The sequence below is a fragment of the Aythya marila genome, assembly GCF_965140915.1.
Source record: "Aythya marila genome assembly, chromosome: 12".
NCBI lineage: Eukaryota > Metazoa > Chordata > Aves > Anseriformes > Anatidae > Aythya > Aythya marila.
This window is the reverse complement of record NC_139053.1, coordinates 290629-310034: the sequence shown is the minus strand read 5'-3', so window position 1 is coordinate 310034 and position 19406 is coordinate 290629. Positions and strand designations below refer to the sequence as shown.

General features: G+C 41.5%; 3 protein-coding genes across 9 annotated transcripts in view; 2 read left to right on the top strand and 1 right to left on the bottom strand.

The window, feature by feature from the left end:
• The window catches only part of ANKRD27 (ankyrin repeat domain 27), a 56368-nt gene extending 53324 nt beyond the window's left edge, over positions 1–3044 (bottom strand). For 6 of the 7 annotated variants that reach the window (XM_082769709.1, XM_082769703.1, XM_082769706.1 and 3 more), the window contains exon 1: positions 2737–3044. The gene's annotated coding sequence lies outside the window, so the exon portion shown is untranslated. Of the gene's footprint in view, positions 1–38; positions 231–2736 lie in introns of all 7 variants that reach the window. The other variant, XM_082769704.1, reaches the window with a different exon arrangement.
• RGS9BP (regulator of G protein signaling 9 binding protein) lies at positions 3044–7972 on the top strand. Its single transcript, XM_082769711.1, has one exon. It carries the CDS (start codon positions 3185–3187, stop codon positions 3896–3898), a length of 714 nt encoding a protein of 237 aa, XP_082625837.1. The 5' UTR covers positions 3044–3184; the 3' UTR covers positions 3899–7972.
• Positions 7973–13138: 5166 nt separating this feature from the next.
• NUDT19 (nudix hydrolase 19) lies at positions 13139–16878 on the top strand. The gene is made up of 3 exons (XM_082769843.1): positions 13139–13900; positions 15382–15589; positions 16243–16878. Exons 1-3 carry the CDS (start codon positions 13202–13204, stop codon positions 16467–16469), a joined length of 1134 nt encoding a protein of 377 aa, XP_082625969.1. The 5' UTR covers positions 13139–13201; the 3' UTR covers positions 16470–16878.
• The last annotated feature ends 2528 nt before the right edge of the window (positions 16879–19406 follow it).

The following is a 19406-nucleotide window of genomic DNA, read 5'->3' as shown; positions in this document are numbered from 1 at the left end:
ATGGATGCTTCCTCCAAGTATTAGTGAACTGTATTTACCTCATCAGGCTTGCAGAGGTTGCAGCTTGCACACACATTTATTTGGGGGTCACCTGGATGGACCGCACAAACACAGGCTGAGATGAAATATGAGGATAAGCAGTATTTTACTTAGGCCAGTTATTTTGATCCTTTAGTTCCTGAGGCAAGACAGTGGTAGAATTCCCCAGCCTGTGTACTTGCACCTGAACACTGAACATACAGGGATGTGAGGCACAGAAGTTTATGCTGTTTCTTGACTGCAGAATTATAGACCACCACTGTTGACAGCATATCATATACAGTTCAAATTTAATGAATTTAATCCATTTTCTGCACTTCTCAATAGGAAAACCAAGTTGCTGCAGGCCAGCTATAGTCTTACCTTATCACTGCTAGAAGCTTAGGTGGAAAAAAAAAAAAAAAGACCACTACTAGACACTTTACTGGCAAAATGCTTAAAAGGAAACTAGTCAAAGGAAAGCTGCAGTGTTATGAGACACAACCAGATTCATTTTCACTGTATCCAATTCTTCTTTCCTTATCTCACAATGGCTTTCACTTTCAACTTTCTCATACCAGAGCACAACTGAATTCAGTTTGTGAGCTTATTCCAAAAGCAACACCATCAGACAAAGTTTACGAGCCATTTAAACAAAACAGACTTGTATTTACCTAAAATACTGCTTCAGCCTATTACAGTGACGATATAGGATTAAAGAAGTAGTAGTGTTCAAGATGCACCACTGAAGACTTTGCAAATATTTAAGAGCACTGGAGTAGGAAGAATATGGTCGTCATTGTCTGCTGCAAGGAAGCCTTTCCATAGAGCCAGCAAATACATTTCTGTTCCTACTCATTATGCTGCTCCTAATAGTTTTTCCAGGACAACACTTTAGCTAGTCAGCACATTGTATCAAAGTAGTAGCAAGATCTAGATTTTCTTAACATCATGCCTGACAAACTACAACTTGAGTTTTAGGAGTTTCCACAATCTACCTGAACTGGATAAATGCATACAGCTGGACTTAATTTAGAACTAATCTCAAGAACAGCCTCTTTCTTCCCACCTAATGCTTCAATACATCTTTAGGAGTATTATCTGACACAGATTAAAGCCCAAAGGTACCAGCAATTCTAAGTAGTCACAAGTGGCTGAAATAATATCCCCTTTCCTTCTCAGATACTTTCAGAGAAACTGAGCTCCAAGATCCTTGTGTGCTACAATGAATAGCAGCTTCAGTGAAGTGTAGCAGACTTTGAACATGGCTACCACGCCCACACACAAATGCATTCTTTGGTTGGGATTAAATTTAACGCAAGTCACACAGGACTCCAGATTCAAAATCAGAGCTAATCCTTCTTCCACCTGACAATAATTAAGCCATTACAAGACCTCACTTACAAGGTCAAAATTATCTTGTATTTCTTCATTCCAGCAAGGAGCCGGACATTATTGGCTCATCACTTCTTGACTATCAACACACAAATTGGCAGAGAGCTGCTCAGCACACTCTGTAGTAACTTGGCAGCCTACCATGGAAGTTAAAAGGTAACTTCTTCCACAAGTGGTAAACCTGCAGCAGAAGCTACCTGACTTGTAACTAGGTCCAAAAGTAATGCAGAACAAAAAGTTAATGGAGCAAGTAACTGATTTCCAGAACTACTGAGATCCAGAAGAGAGCGTAGTCTAGACAGACTCTCCAAACCAGGCTCAGCACCTTAAAGCTGGTTTGCCTGGAGCCTGCTCCTCACAGCTAAGTATCTTGCCTACAGCACGCACAACACCAGCATGACATGGGAGTGGGTCACATTCCCCCTTCTTATGGAAATAAGTTCTCACATCTTTTAAGTTACTATCACATCAGAAAACCATTCTGTTAGCCACAAACACCAAGGCACATGTAGTAGCACACGTTATGACAAGAAAGTTCTCCAGAAGTCTGCTTTGGCAAAAGCACATCACAGATAATAAAGACAACATAATTTCATCTGCTCTGCAGTGCTCAACATCGGTTTTATTTGTTGTTCTAGAAGGCTCAGATGTACGATAAACACACAAGAGCTCACTGCTCTTTGCAGTAACAATTTCAACATATGTGCAAGGGCAGTCTGTGAAATATCATTTTCACTGGTAAGAAACTTCAGGGTTTTCTACCCCTTCTGACATATGGTTATTTGACTCCAGCTATCCACAGCCATTCTGCACTGCATACTCACATTTCTTATCGGCCTTCTCAAAAAAAAAAAAAAACAAAAAAAAAACAGAAGAGGCGAGAACAACGCAAACTCTTTTCCTCAAGCACCTGCGACACTCGTGCATACCCAAAGCACACACCACGAAGCAAGGCAGGAAGCGGGGAGCGCACATAGCACACAACCACTGCCCGCACTGACGTTAACCCCACTTCAGCAGCGCCCCGTGAGCCTGGGGACGGCGGGATAACCGTGGTCACCCACTGGGGCCCTGGGGCACGGGTACAGCGCTCCGCCACCGCCTTTCCCTCCTGAGGGAGGAGACTCCGGCCCTGGAGCAGGCCGCGGCGGACGCCGCCGCGCCCCCCGGCCGCAGGGCGACTCGCAGGCCGCTCCTGGAGCGGCAGTGCCGGGGGTGCTGCGGGCACGGAGCGCGGCGCCGCCTCGCCAACAGCCCAGACTCGGAGCGCCGCCGCCGGCCGCCCCCCTCCCCCGGCCGCTGCGCGCCTCAGCCGAGCCCTACCGGGATCCAGGGCGGGCCGGGCTCGGCGCGGCGACGCCGCACGAAGCCAACGGCTGGGCGGCGGGGAGCGAACGAGGAAGCAGGCGGGCGGCCTCGGAGTCGGAGCCTGCGGAGGCGGAGTCTGTGAGGGCTTATAGGGCCGGGCCCAGCAGGCCGCGGGCGTTCCCTGCGCGGCACCATGTGACGGGACAGCTGCCGGTCGTCCTCCGGAGCTTTGGCTTTTCCCTTTAGAGGCGGGATGAGGCGGCCTGGTCCCACTGCACGCCGGCGGTAGCGGGCAGGAAGCGATGCTGCCCGCTTCCCCGGCTCCCGGAGGGGCCTGAGGAGCCGTAAGGGGATCCGGAGGAGGGCGCGAGGGAGCCGCCCCTCGCCATGCCTGGTAGTGCCGGGCTCCGGCAGCTGCCCGGTCCCGGTCCCGGTCCCGGCAGCGGGTGAGGGCGGCGGAGCCATGGTGAAGGAGGAGTGCAAGGCGTTGTTGGATGCGCTCAGTAAGGTGACCGCCTGCTACCGGCACATGGTGCTGACCATCGGCGGCACCTCGGACTCGCAGAACCTGCGCGAAGAGCTCAAGAAAACCCGGCAAAAAGCCCAGGAGCTGGCGGTGGCCAACAGGAACAAGCTGACCGCGGTCCTGAAGGACAAAAGTGTGAGTAAGGAGGACAAAGCCGAGTTCGAGAGGCTATGGGTGATTTTCTCCACGTGCCTAGAGATCCTGGAGATCGACATGAGGAGGGCCCTGGAGCTGGGCCACGAGTTCCCGCTGAACGTCCCCAAAAAGCACCTGATACAAACGGGCATGAGCGGGGGAACCTCTGGCGTGGCCGCTAGGGCGATGAGCATCCAGAACATGAAATATGAGGCTGAGCACAATATAGATGTGGTGGATTTGAAAGACCTAGAAAACGAAATCAATCAGGTAGGAGAAATGATGTACGAGATGGAAATGAAGGTCAGCGTCCCTCAGTGGACAGTAGAGGCTAAGCAAGACCCTGGGGCTGAACTCAAATCCACCATCAGCGTGGGCGCATCTTCTATTGGCATGATCTCTGTGGAGGAAAATAAATCCTTCTGTGATATCAGCAAAATTCTAGCTGGGATTATTTTCTCCGCTGTCCTCATTATTGCCATTGTCCTGGCAGTGTGCGTGGTAAAGCTCTCTTAGGCTGGTGCAGGCTCTGACAAGCAGCCCCCATGGCTGCCTGTGAAGCACTTCATGCCTCACATCTTCTCAAAACGGGTCACCCGGGTGAGCTGAGAATTGAAACCTAACACTTGAAAAAATAAAGCAAAACTTTTGCCTCTCAAAATCCAAAAATGCACAGTTTCTTTCTGCGTGCTTTTTGAAGAAAACAGATCTAAATCAGCCTGCAAATAGGACGTGTTCGTTTGCTGGACTTGTAACAGTTAACTATGAAGTATCAGGGTATTATCACTACTGGCTATAACAGGGATTTGTCTGCTATTAATAGATCACTAGTCTCAGAAGCATGTACTTTTTGTTCCCGAATAGGCTCTGCTGTTTGCTGCTGCTCACTGTTTACAGTATTTGGGAGTAACACAAATTTGGAGGCTAACAAAGTGAATAGAATGCACTGAGATTTTTTTCATCAAATACGCAAGATATTATTTCAGTGGACAAAAGGGGAAGGATGAAAACCCCAATAAATGAATGTAAGTGTCTATTCTGGATAAGTTAATGATTAGGGAAAGAGGAGGCGAGGAGGAGGACTGAGAAAACAAAACAAGCAATGTTCAGAAAATACTGATGGGAGATTTAGACTGCATTGTACAGAACCCAGTTACGTGGGTTGGCACAGCGCACACTAATGACTAGTGGCTTTCCACATCCAGAGAGAAAAAAGGGAGAGTTGCATGTTCAGAAAAATACCAGCAAGCCTCATGGTTCTATTCCATGTTTATCATGATTTTATCTTCCCCTGCAGAAAGTCTAATTCCTGCCACTGTTTCAGATTCTTTCTGTAGAATGAAACTGTCTGAACATCACAGTTAACTATGAGGACAGGAGCAGTGAATCCACCCACAACAGATGCAATAATTTTTGAAAGGAGTCTGGCAAACAAAAATGATGTAGAGCTAAAGCAGACCTTTCTAATCATCCCAAAAGAGATTCTCTCTTACATTGACGGGCAGGGATTTTTCCCTTTGTATGTACAGTCACATTTCCACAAAACCTTTGAGTTCTTTGCAAAAATACAGACAAAGCTAAAACAAGAAGTCTTGGTTTCACATTTCATTCATGTCTGATTAATCATGTGGGAAAGAGGAAGTCTGTAGGACTGGACCCATAATTGGTCCCATTTAATGCACTACAGGTTTGGGGGATAAATGCAAGAGCAGCAGAAAACTTTTCCAATGCTTACCTAAAAATTGTCAGTGATGAAATGTAGAACTGGGGGGATACTAACTTTGCAGAGAAGCTCTATTATTGTCTTGAAAAAAGACCCATGTGTTGTGTTCCTTTATTATGTAACCTAAGGAGATTTGTTCTGTTCATCTAAATACACGCTATCAATTCCAAACTCCACAGGCAAATAAAGGACCCGAAGACGTGGGGGCTTTAATAGGTAATTACACTGCCGCGCTGATTATTATGGGCACATTATCAAAAAGTAACAATCAGATGTGTCTGATGATGTTACTAGACAATAATCTGTAGGTTTGTTAAATAAAGTTATGTTGTCAACACTTGCGAACAGCTGATCTTTTTGAGTTGAGAACTAACCAATATTAAAAACTGCACCAGTTAAGTTTTTAGAACTTAAGAGAACTGGATTTGTGGAGAAAAGGCAAGTAACAAATTTGAATCTAGTCACTTGCAGGTGAGGAAAAAGAATGTGAAATAGAGGCCTGATTTAAAGGCTAACAACTATCATTTCTGTGAAGGATAATGTGAGTTTTGCACATTGATCCAGTCTAAACCTTCTTCTCATGGAAATCCACGGTTTTGTAAAACTCCACAATTTTTTCTTACGTATTTAATTCATTCCATAGGATGTGTCTTGTAAATAGCTAACTTAGGTTCTTAGAGATCCCCAGCAGCACTCTTACCAGGCAAGTCTGTTTCTATCAGTGCTACTGCTTTAGTCTGTCTAGACATAGACTAGATGTAAAAGCTGTGCGTTGATTTAAATGTCAAGATCTCCTTCACAATAATATTGAGTAAACATGTTTATGGAAAATAGAGCAAAAGCTGCAGGAGAATGTACAAATTTTGACTGCCACCACTAGTCACTAAGGATTCATGGACATTTTCACTCTTTGCACTCTCCTGTTACTTAGTTTACATGCAGGTGGATCAGAAGTTGGACTTTATTCTGCACTTCTTGAAAAGTTCATATTCCTTTTGAAATCAGATCATTTAACAACATTTCTGAAAATCCAAGTAATGCAAGTCTAGTTTCTGGTGGATAAGTAAATGGTAATATCTACAGCATTGATTATCTTGTATTTTGGTATCCTAAAGTGGGTATACTGTTTAAAAATGGCTATTTTTGTAGAGCTGTTTTTAAGACTAGGTAATATAATCTTCAAAAGCAAGACTCAGTGAGTTCAGAAGTTGTAAATTTTCAGTCCATGGTGTTTTGGGGTGGGGAGGATCTTGAGTAATACAGGACCCAAAGACTTCATATAAGTAGCCTATAATTATGCAAGTTGTACTTCATTTGAGTATGCACACGACTAATATTTAAAGGAACCTTGGAAAAATATTGTATTTTCAAATCTTAAGACAAAGCTGACTGTGGATTTATTCATCATGAATTTGTTCCTAAAAATCTGTATTATCTCATATTTCAGCTATGTGAAATTAAAAGATGAAGTAGAATTGTAACAGAGGATTGGCACCATCTAAGTGGATAGTATTCCTGCTATTAATTTACTAATAATAAAAAAATGCACTTGATACACACTTGATACAAGTGTACATTCAATGTGACAGGGTTCAGGCACTAGAGCACAAAAAATCAAAATAATATGAAGCCACTACTGCTCAAATAATATGAAGCCACTACTGCTCAAAGATATTTATGTTTCTTTTAAACTAAGAAGTAAAGAAATGTGCTAGATTCACAGCCTTAGATTTTTCCCCACGGGAATGCAACTGGAAGGAGACTAGAAATGCTGTTTTTGTACGTGAACAATGTGAAGTCAAACTTCAAAATACTCTATATTTAGCATGATGAGAATACAGATACTCTGGTGCTGAACAGTGAACGAGAACGATACTGTGTTTTCACTACAAAAGAAGATGCTGGTTGCTTAATTTGAATCTTACTCCGGTTCTTTTGTCCTTATTTATAGGATACATATGTTAACTTTGCTATATACTGAAATCTTATTGCTGACATGAATTACTTTGTGTTTTGTTTTGTTTTGTTTTGTTTTTTGCCTGTGCATGGGTGGTATTTTCTACACTTTGAATAAAACTTGTTACTGTCACCATTTAACTTAAAATAAAGTACATTCTTGTAGCTTATTTGTCAGCTTGCAGCAGTAATTAAAACCAAACAAAAACTGAAATATTGACACACCTTTTCAATTCATTCTTCTAAAGAAAAAGTTCCAATTTCAACCAAAGGAATCAAACTAATGCACAAAGTCCTCACGCTAAAGTTTTCTTTAAATAAACATGCCCTTTTCACACACCTGCAGATGAATATATTAATATATCTTAATTTATACTGCAGGGAAATTGGACATTTGAAAGCCAAAAAATCTCTGTCTTAAGAAACAGCTACAACAACATTCAGGATAATAGGCATGATGTTGCCTTCGGCACTGCTTGCTCAGTATTGTTGATTAAAAGCAAGGACACATTGGCTTTGGAAACTGAAAACTAGAGAACATACTAGGCTAGACTAACAGAGGCTCTTGTATTAGGATCCAAACTCTATCCTCGTTCATCCAGCAAAGTTTGCATTTGCTTTAACAGAAGATATACACAGTTGAAGGAGTGATATACACAATTGAAGGAAAGTGAAATTTGGTCCTGTGGTATTGATAGCAACAAAGATAACAGTTGTATCAAACTATCTGAACTGAGTCTGTTAAATGCAGCAGTGTGTGATTTTATTCCAGGACTCCCAGTCTCTCAATGTAAAAAAAATTGCACACAGTTTTTTAATTTGCTAGCAAAGTGAACACAACCAAAAGTAAAGTGACAGTCTTCAATGGAATGTAAATTTAAACTTAACAGCTTTATGAATGTAAAATAAAATTAGTTTCAAAATTCTTCGCATAAAGCATTATTTTTTTAATGTGAATGTAGTTATTTAAAAACTGAGTAAACTGGTTGATGTCATTAGCTTTTGGATTCAAAATGAAATACATGCTTATTGTTTGCAGTCTGAAAGGATTGATTACGGGCTTTCCTTTTCATCTTATATAAGGTTTCTGTTGTTTATGTATAGTTTCCAGAAATACATTAAGTGCTAATGGAACTCCTAGTAAACATATTTACCCTTCACAGATTTTCATTATGTAAAAAGTCATTCTGAAAGACCAATGGATTATAGATCTCTAAGCACTCTCTCTCAATGCGATTATGTAAGTCTTTTAATGCAGGAAAGGCTCTGGACAAAATAGTAGTCCACACGTGAGCAGCATTTGCTATGGTAAGCATACAGTAAAAGTGGGATTAGAAAAGAGTGTTTTTCTCATATAAAATTATCCATATGTGTTGAGGGAGGGACAAGCTAATGAAAAGAGATGGATATATGCAAATAGTATCTTCATCTTATGTTATCGAAGTATGCTTTTTGTTAAATAGAACATAACTGTATCAAAATATTAAGCTATAGCTTCTCTATAAGAAGGTAATGTTAAATCTAGTGAGACCAAGAAAATGTAGTATCTCTAACTGGAACTGGCTACCTGTTCTCTGATTAACTCAGTACAGAGTAGGAGTAAAAATATTTTGATTACAGTATTTTGACTCCTTTTGATACAAGTTGATATCAGTTCCAGTCCAAAGACAGCCCCTTTTCTCTCTGTTTCACACTATTGGGATAAAGTGGTCACAGAAGGCTGGATTCTGCCATCCATTCTGGCAGCTAGCTGTTGCAGTATTGTGATGCAGTTGGAAATGCAACTTAATCATCTATCACTGATTAAACCTTTAAGAAGGTGAAAAGTCATGCAGCGTTTAACCAGTGTGAAGTCTCCTCTGCAATCTCCTATATACAGCCATGGACAAACATTGCATGCTGGAGGCTGTGTGACTAGAAGCCATGTAGGTAAATATAAATAAAATTATGGCATTTCTGAAATTCTGTGAACTGCAGAGGCTAGTTAGCAAAAGCAATTGTGTTGTTCTGTTCTAGTAATTCTATAAGAAAATCTGCTGTGGTTTTCCTAAGCAGTAGCAATGTGCTTCCTGAGCCTCTACAGTGCTGTTTGGTTTTTTTTTGTTTGTTTGTTTGTGTTTGTTTGGTTTTGATTGAATAGTGTGTTTTCTTTTATTTATACTATTATTACATAACATTGTTTATCAGATACTACTAATAACGTCTCCACCAAATTATACAAACAAATCCTCTAAAACCTAGTTCTAATTCAAGTGCACTGTAAGGGAAGTCACAATCATAGAATAAATACATGAGCTGTGCCTTTCACCTCCTTGGAACTTATTTTGGTAAATTTTTCAAGACATGTTAAAAAATTCAATGAAGTATATGATCAGGCAAGTCTGTCTCTTGCACGCAAACGTTCAAAGAATATGTACAGTAAAACTCATTGATGTGTCACCATGAAGGAATTACACAGCCTAAAACATGACTTTGAAAATCATGTTGTTGTTGTTGTTTTGCTTTTAATAAGAATAGTACATGACATCATACAGTCATATAATTGTCTTAAGAAAAAATAATTATTTAAGAATTCAAATGCAATTCCTTTGTACAATCTTGAAGAAGCTATATATGTATATATATATACAGCATAATCCTTGGGGGTGGAAAGAGTGAGAAAGATGGAAATGAAAAAAGACAAAAGAAAATATTTAACTATTTATACCATATAAAGTGACTGAGTACCTGACACACCAAACATGATACTCTTTTCACAACTTAATCCAATACACTAACTGGATATGTAACTTTATATATAAATACATGTTGCAGGGAGCATGGCCGAAAGCACGACAGACACCAGTAGAGTCAGATCATGCTCCATTTTCTTGCCCGAATTTTGTGTCGCATTGCGATTACTTCCCGCTTTTCCAAAAAGCGCTGTAATAAATCTAGGGCTACTTCGTCCTCCATTTTCCTGTTGTTCCTGCTCTATGGCAATATCCTGCACTATGACAATATCAAAAGGAAAGCATGCCTTACCCTGTAATCAGCCTGCAGCCTTTGCCCTGTAGCCCACGCAGATGGCGAACTGTTTAGTTCAGGTCTTCGGAGACGACACACCAACCATTGTAGTAGTGTTCGGTCGCTCTTGACCCCCCAGTCGCCGTGTTCTGGTGCCCCTCTGCTTCAGCCACCCTTTGACAGGTCCCTGTTTGGGCGCCACTTTTTGGTTCGCGGCTGAAGGAACAATGCAGCCAACTCAATATGAGTGATAAAGCATAGTTCAACTTTATTGCCCAAATAGCCTAACTTTTATAGTGAACTTAACAGGGGCGGATAGTGTTTCACACAAGATAATTGGTCAAAAGCACTCAGACAAACAACTACAAGAAAACAACCCCACCTGCAAGAAAACAACCCCCTTGTGATTAGCAGTCATGTAGACCTTGTCCTTGAAGCCAGCTACTGGTAACAATATTTTTCTGAATTCCTCAATTGGGTGATGTGGGAACACTGTCATGGGAACTTCTCATAGTTGCCCTGGTAGCTTGGTTTGCTCAGCTACAGCAAGCCATGGGATTTTTGCTGTTTCAAAAAATCCCTCAACAAATACACACTGGAATTCTAGGTCTTAGAAGGAGTGGTCTGAATGATTACTTATATGTGCCATCACTACTCATCTGAAATTACATGTGCAAAGACTACTCATGTAATTAAAGGCTGCAGAATTAGAACCATAATTTCAGTTTCACGAGAAATGTAATCCATTAAGCATCTGTAGGAAGTAAAACATTTGCAATTGTTAATACTATCTTTACCCTAGTTTTCTGATCTGTTTTGCTTTGTTGGTATTTTTTTTGTCTGAAGGTAGCTATAAACCTTATAATGGTGCTATAACTACAAGCCTGCATCTTCTATATTGGATATTTATTCATGTTTTGGACAATACTTGGAAAAGCATACAACAAATTCTTTATTTTTTTATATTATTTTGTGAGTCCACCTATTCAATCTGTTACATGAGCTTAAACAATCTAAAAGTCTCCTGTATTCCCTGCCTACATACTACCCATAATGCAGGAAAGCCCAGCTGAACACAGAATGCTCCTGTGCTGGAATGGTTTTACTCCAGCAGTGGCATAAACTAGTATCCTCATGTTAGGACTGGCATTCCTGATAACAGAGTATTTTTCTAAGTACAGTTGAGATGAGCTCAGCATTTCAGCAGAATATGTTGAAGAAAGAAGTCATCCAAGTTGGAGATGAAAAGAAACATGCCTTATAGATAACCTTAAATCTAGTTTGGCTTTAGGACTTTTTCCATACTCCTTTGAGCTTTCTCCAGCAAGTTAAATATAGCTCTGAGAGAGGAGATGGATGCACATTCACAGCACTTCAGTTTTGCCTTTCTTAGTAGAAAGGGGACAAAACATCCCTTTGCACCATAGGCTTTTGTTCAAGGAGTTTCTGAGTGTCAGTTGGTTCATCCTCAGAACCTCCTGCCACCCCCAGTCCTGATAACTGTGTCAATTAAAGACTCATATGCTCATATACTTCTGGAACTTTGCTTGAGATGGTTTCATCTTTGTCATGAAAGAACACTGAGCTACTTCTTCTAAGACAGTACTGAAAGGAAGATTAAAAATTGCCATCAATAGTGTGAATATGCTTACCCTTAGGCAAGGGATGTCACCCTGCTTAGGGGGAAGAGGTACCTTACACACCCCAGGACTGTCTGGAAAAATGCAGTAACTGGAGTGGAGAATAATCCATTTGTCTTAAGCCACACTTGCACTTGGCTGTGTGGTCCCAGAGGACTGCTCCAGATGCTGACGACAGACATAAATAATGCTATAACCACACAACTATTTTTCTGCTGCAATCCTTGTATTTTATATGTTTGAGGGTGCAAACAGCAGTGTATATGCCATCCACAAACTACATTTACCCCTCCATACAAGAATGCCTATGAAAGTTGATCTGTCAAATTTTTTGCTGTATAGCAGTGAAGCTGGAGGAATTGTCCAGGATATTGCTGCTTGACATACATGTATGAGCACTGGCGAGACTTTAGACTTCTCTGGGCTTAAAAAACAATAACAATAATAAAATATATATCCTGTATAGAAACTAAACAACATAATCACTATTCTCTAGTATCAGATTTTCCTAGATGTTGTGAAATACTCTTCCAGAAGTATTATACATCACATTTTTGCCATAGCAAGACAGATTTGTGTATGTGCAGGTATTACAGCTGATTTTAAAGTGATGCTGTTTGTTATTGTTACACAACTATTTTCTACTTAAAATGCCTTTATGTGGTAATTACCTGACATAATGGACCTTAAATCTTTTTGATCAGCAGTCAAGCTCATCGGACATTAAATCTTGGAAAACCTCAGTAGTTTATTAATATTTCACCATTAAAGCAGCTTTTAGACAAAGCACATTCCTAACAAGATGCATATTTAACTCAATAAAATAGACTACAAGTACAGAATACAAGCAAATGAAAGGCAGACTCCATGATTTTGGGTTCAAAATGCCTTACAATAGGAAATAGGAGCAGCAGTGGACCTCACACTTCCATTGTTTAAGGTTGTAATCACCAATGAGCAACACTGCTTAAGCATGAAAAAAGAGGCCACAATTACAAAATGGTTTTTGCATGTACGTTTATGAGGAATGAAAGGGGAGACAGAGGTCGAACTTGAATGTTGTCTGGCTGTATCACAGATGGTGTTCTGCCTCAGTTTTAGTATAATCAGCTGATTATACTAAATCAGCAGGGTCAACAGTTTCTTGTCACACTCGGTGCTACGAAGTGGAATAGTGGAATAACTGTGAACTGCAAAGTGCCCCAACCCCTACTTTCCCAAATAAATTGCCAGCGGCCGCCGTCAGCCGCATACCTGAAGCTCGTCCACGTTACCCTCAGCCTGTGCCCTGTGCCACCGCCCGGCGAACCCTCAGCTTGTGCCCTGTGACACGACCCCGCGGGTTAGGACCCGGGGCGTTGCTGCTGCCGCCCGCCCTGCCCTCAGCCCGTCCCCGTCCTCTCGCCGCGCTTTGCAGCGGCTCCTCCAGGCGCCCAGGCGGCGCCTCAGCGCCCGAGCCGCCGCCGCCGCCTCCCACTCGCCGCCGGCCCCGCGATGAACCCGCGGCTGCGGCACTGGCGGGAGGCGGCTACGCTGCTGCTGGCGGCGGGCATGGGTGCGCGGCCGGGGCGCTCCGCGCTCGGTCCCTGCGACTACGAGGTGCTGCTGCTGCAGCGGAGCTTCCGCAGCGGCTTCGCGCCCGGCGCACACGTCTTCCCGGGCGGCCTGGTGGAGGCGGCGGACTTCTCGGCGGCCTGGCTGGGGCTGCTGCCCGCCTCGCCGCTCTGCGGGCTGGGCTCCGTGAAGCCGCCGCCTGCGGGCAGCGGCCGGGCGCCGATCTTCGCCACGGACCGGCGGCAGCTGGGCTCGCCGCTGCCCGGGGAAGTCGCCTTCCGTATCTGCGCCATCCGGGAAACTTTCGAAGAGGCGGGGATCCTGCTGCTGGCACCCGGGAGCGGGCCGGGGGAGAGCGGCGGGGCCGGGCCGCTGCCCGCGGAGAGCCTGCTGTCGGCCGCCGAGCTGGGCGAGTGGCGGCGCCGGGTGCGGGAGGATGCGGGCTGCTTCCTGCAGCTCTGCCGGCACCTGGGCTGCGTGCCCAACATCTGGGCTCTGCACGAGTGGAGCAACTGGCTCACCCCGGTCGGCAGGGCCGGCCCCGGCGGCCGCCGCTACGACACGGCCTTCTACCTGTGCTGCCTGGGCGAGCGGCCACCCCACGCCTCCGAGGACGAGCGGGAGGTGACTGCCTGCCTGGTGAGAGCGCTGTGCCACCTTCCCGGGTCGCTGCGGCGGCAGGGGTACCCTTGGGGCGCAGGCCAGCCGCTGTGCTCGCTTGCAGTACAGGCAGGGCAGGTGAAGAGGTGATCAGATGGTGAAAAGGACTAGCTCCCACCCTTCCCTCCCCCTCCTGACAGGGATCCCTTAAGGCGTGAGGAAAATAAGTGTTTCCCTCTTCTGACAGTCCTTTACCGCTTGCAATCCTACTTCCATTAGTAACTTCGGTTGCCCCCTTTAATCAAAAATGCTGACAGACGAGGATTAATTTCTTGAGGGCCATTTCACATGAATTTCCTTTACATCAAACTGTCTTGTTTGTTTGTTTTTTAAAGTGTTTCATATCAGAACATTTACACCTTGAATTACAGATTTTTTGAAAACAGATGACATCTAAATCACTTCCTACGCAGTCATTTGTGCAATACCAACAGAGTGCTGACACCATACAGTTAACACTCAGTAGGCCTAGAGAGATCCGAGTGGTATGTGCTGTGTTTCAGGGCTACAAAAGCTCCTAATTTTGTCTTTTGTAGAGTTAGTTGGAATACTATAACTAACATACAAACTTGTTAAGATAAGCTGTATTATTAAAACTGGTTTCGGAGCTATATTACTTCTGACTTTTTTATTTTTTTAATGGAGTAAAAGAGTAAAGACTGCTCATGAAGTAAAAGACAGCTCAGAGTCAGGTACATTTGGGTATTCACATTTTTAAAAAAATCTAAAAAGTATGAAGGTAAGTTAAAAGAAAAACCTGAAACTTCCATAAAGCTTTACCTAATGTTTTTGGTATTACTAATGTTTCTATGTTTATGTTTCTATCAGATCTTGCTATATAAATTTGAAAGCACCTGAGATCTTATCTTTGAGAGAGTTCATGGTATAATTTTTTGTTAATAATGGCAGAAATGTACTGCAACTGTTTTTGCACATATTTAAATTATCAGAGTCATCACATGAAATGAAATGAAGATTAATAGTTTATAAACCCCATGTTTATTAAGCAGGAACAGCTGAGTATCCGTGCTCTAAAAACAATGTGCACTGGAAGTACTGGTAATTTTAATTAGTCCTTGAAGAAGCCATAGCAAACTTTGTTGATTGAATTCACATTGAGCTTAGGGTTTTCTGCTGATTTCAGTAGACTTTTAGTCAAGTCCCTGAAACCAGACTTGTAGTCTCCAAATTTTGCATGCCTACATTTAATATTAAATGTTATTTATTCTTATAGGAAAAACTTTTACAAACTGCTTTTATTGTGTTTTGTAAAAACTTTTTGAATCTCTTCATGGTTATGTTCTGGTATAGTTTATGCATGACTCTTACTGTGTTCAGATAACTTAGACTGTTTCACGCTCTTTTTCTGTAAAGACTTCCTTGCAAACAGCTTTTAAAGTTGCTGATAATTGCCATCTGCTTACGGAACTAATATTTCAATGCTTACTTTGCTCTTACAGTGGTCATCACCTCCAGAAGCCATTGAACTCTTTAAATCTCGAGAAATATCACTTGCTCCCCCTCAGTTCTATGAATTGTGTAGGCTGTGCAACTTCTCTTCACTTCATGAATTACACAAGTTCAGCTCTGATCGAGCTCTAGAGGGATGTGAATGTTGGATGCCTATAATGTTAACTGCTTCAGATGGCTTAATTCAGCTATTACCAGGTAAGAAAACAAATAAGAGTTCTTTTAAGTACATAAAAACTTTGGAATTGATACATACTCAAGCCACGTGACAAACTAGTCTGTAAAGGTAAGGAAAAACTCTATTAGAAGTCAAGTTACTGCATTCTTGTCCTACATTTTTTTCTTCCTCTGATACAGTTGGTAACAGCTACCATCAGAGACAAGCTACTGGACCACCTGGGCAGCACAGTTTTTTCTGTTCTTGCTCATAATTTCTTTGTTTCATATGGTTGATATTAATATGTTGATTTATGAATAAATTCTGGCATTTCTCCTTCTGTAGCCTGCCTTTGTACATTCAGAAAAATCTTTGTCTTGTTCTCCATCTATTATACAATCTTATATATATATAAATTCCCTCCTGACAAGACATCATTTTAGTATTAGCAAGAGCACTGAATGTGTGCCCTGTGTGTTTGACAGACACTTTAGAAATTTGTGGCTGTATCTTTAAATACTAAAATGTTTGGAGGCAATTTACTTTCATATTGTCAAAATCTATTCCCACTGAGTTTCATGTCTTAATAAATATTTTAAAAACTGATAGTGTCACTCAATCAAAGGCTGAAAAATAAGGTAGGCATTGTATATATAAAAGCTGGTTTTATCTTTTTTTTTGTTTTTGTTAACAGGAGATGAGTTATACCCAGAAGATCCAGATTATACAGGGGAAATGAACACAGTCATGTCAACAGATAAGACGGTTGAAGATTTCATGAAAGAGGGTAGTACGTTTCACAGGATAGTAATAAAAAACATAAACAGTCTTGCTCTCTATGTTAACATTCAAGCAAAATATAAACATATGAATCCGTTGATGATAAACACCGATTGTTCAGACTACAATAGTAGATTATAACATTTTTGGTTTTAAGATAGAATATATTTAACTACATACATATTCACTGTGTTTCTCATCCTTATTAACGGTTGCCAAGTAGTTAGGACAAGAGACTTAAATATACCATTGCCCTGCCACAGCATTTCATATGGTTGTGGGTTTGAGATTTATGTGTACTTCAATCTTTGAGTCTTTGAAACTTCAAAGTTGTGTCAGGTATGGTGTAAAGAAGCTACAGAAAAATTAACACAACTATCAACTTAATTAACTGAATAAACTTTAAAGTGATTTGACAGTGATTATACCGAACAATTAGCATCTTATTCTACTTACATAGTAATAATGGAATATGCTGTAATGCCATTCTGTTGGGTCACACAGGTCTTTTTCTCACTGAAAATTAAAGTACATCTTATGTTTAGAACAAGTATGTTTTGAGTTCAAAAATTCTTTTACCATGCTTCCTAAAGTTACCTGTTTGGCAACTGTAATCTGTGTCTAGAAATGAATGAAATTCATTCAGTTTCTGTTAACATATTCCAGTCTACCTTATTTTAATTGAAAACCAATGTGTATGTGTATATATAGATGTCAGCTAACATTCACTTATTACAAGGAATATTTATATTTGATAAAGCTAAATTGTTTCTATTAATGGTAATTTATTAAAAACTTCACAGTTTTCAAAGGTAGTTGTGATATTTTTATTCATGACATTTTTTTACCTTCAAGTTGATAGGAATTTAAAAAGAAAAAATTGTTCAGCTCCAAAAAGATGCCACCAACTTCAGAAAAATAAAATACTGCCTTGGAAATGCCTAATTCCACAATTCAGTATTCCACATTTTGCTTCTTAAATTTTTTACCTAACGTATCTGTGATATTTAAAGACTTAAGAGGAAGGACTGCTACTTTTTTTTTTTGGTCTTTTTATTTTGTGGCTGGTGCAATAAGTGGAATATATGGAGCTGTGATGTGGTATCTTCTTTATCTGGAAGAATAAGAAGGAATTATGACTTAAAATTATCCAATAAAGCTGTTCTGAAAGCTATGTTCCAACTTTTGTTGTGTAATTTAATTCAAATAAAATCATCTGTAATATTTTCACTAAGTTGAATTGGTTTGTAGCATTCATTTCTGTTAGAAAAATATGTACCTATTTATTCTCTTCTTTCTGAACGTGCTCAGATGGTTCTTGGTTGCAGACCCTTGCTGAAACTTCTATACATCTGCTATGTATGGGTTCTATGATGTAGTGTATTATGCTTAATATCTCCTTCACAATACTCTGGCTGATTCTTCTGAACATGAAGACAAGAAAATTAGAAAAACGGAAAGTGGAAGAAGCAAATAAAGTATCCTGTATACTATCTTATATGATTTTTAGCTTTTGGACATTAACACTGGCCACTGTAGTACTATGAATATAAGAGGGAGAAGCATGCCTAGGATCATAGTTGCTGGAGAGCTATCTTGATCATTATTTATTGGTCTGTACCTTGTGGTTCTAACAGGTTTTTGTTGTTTTTGTTTTGCTTTGTTTTGCAGCAGAAGGTGGCTACTAAGAAAATATTTTGTGGAAATAAATGATTCAGCAACTTAAATATAGGTTGGATTCTTAAATAAGTGTTCTACAAACCAGCATGTTCCAATATTTATTCCTATACTAGCCCTATATAATTCAAGTTCTGCTGTGTGTCAGAAGCAGTTACTTCAATATTAAATCTATCTTCTAGGTCAATACTCTGCCTCTCCATCTTCAGATAGGCTGCTGTCACTTTTTTTTTGTCACTAATAAAAGCAGAATGGTCCAGCAGGGGGAGCTTAAAGGCCGAAAAAGAGCTTGAAGGATTTATAAAAAAAAAGGCAACTAAAAGATGCTCTTTTACCTAGAAAATGAAGCTAATCATCAAATAGAAGCATTTATGTTTTAGAATGCACATACTGTAAATATCTTGTATTATTAACTTTAAAATATTGATCATTAAAGCTGTAGTTTCAAAATAATGAGCCCCTCCAAGTATGGGCTGCTGCCCAAGGGGTGGGCTTTACTTTCCAGCTTGACGTTTCATCCGCTTGAGTTGGCACCTTGCATAAAGCTAAATCAGGGCCGAAAAAAACATTAAGCCTGAATGGAAACGGGAGTGTAGGAGAGGAATAATAATAATGTTGCTACTTTGTCACAGAGCTTGATATAAGAATTAAGTAACACTTCTGTAAGGGCCTGGATGTCAGGGGACATTTTGAACAGCTGACTGTGTGGGGATGCATGTATTTTTTATCATTAGTAGAACACCAGAGATGTGTCTGGTGCCATTGTTCCCCAGCTGCCTCCTTTAGACCTTTCAGGCATACACTGCACTTCGGACTCGGGGTCTGGGAAAGCCCACCTGAAGCAGGAGTAGCAGGAAGGCACAGAAAGGCAGGACTCTCCTGTTCACGCCCACTGACACTCCTCTGCCCTCAGCGAGCCGAGGTCGGCCCCGCGCCACCCCCTACCCGCGGCCTTTTCCCGCCTCTAGCCGCAGTACCTCAGCCAGGCGCCACCGCCTCCCCCGGAGCCACCTGAGGGCGGCGCACGCGCACTGGGGGGCCGCGGGCGGCTTCTGGAGGCTTCTGAGGGGTGCGGGCAGCGCGCTGAGGGTTGTGCTCGGGTCTCGTGACTGTGGGGATGGTGGCAGTGGCTCGGGTAAGGCTCGAGTGGAGCTGGTTCTGCCAGCTGAAGAGTACTGCTTTGACTTCTGACTTCTGAGGACTTCTGAGACTTCTGTCTTCTTTCGTTAGCTGCTCATTCGTGGCATGAATTCTTTGAAGCGGTAGGCTAAGCGCTGCTGTGATGAGGGGTGTTGTGATGTGTGAGGCTGTGCTGAAATGGCATACAAAAGATCTGTTCTGCTTCAGTATAAGTGTGCTGTGAAAAATGAGTAAAAATTTCTGTTACATTAAACTTACTGG

Excerpts from the sequence above, each read along its gene's own strand:
- RGS9BP (XM_082769711.1), top strand. The coding sequence starts at position 3,185 with ATGGTGAAGGAGGAGTGCAAGGCGTTGTTGGATGCGCTCAGTAAGGTG.
- NUDT19 (XM_082769843.1), top strand. The coding sequence starts at position 13,202 with ATGAACCCGCGGCTGCGGCACTGGCGGGAGGCGGCTACGCTGCTGCTG. Across the intron at positions 13,901-15,381 it reads GGGAGGTGACTGCCTGCCTG|TGGTCATCACCTCCAGAAGC; the intron begins GTGAGAGCGCTG and ends TTGCTCTTACAG. Across the intron at positions 15,590-16,242 it reads CTTAATTCAGCTATTACCAG|GAGATGAGTTATACCCAGAA; the intron begins GTAAGAAAACAA and ends TTTTGTTAACAG.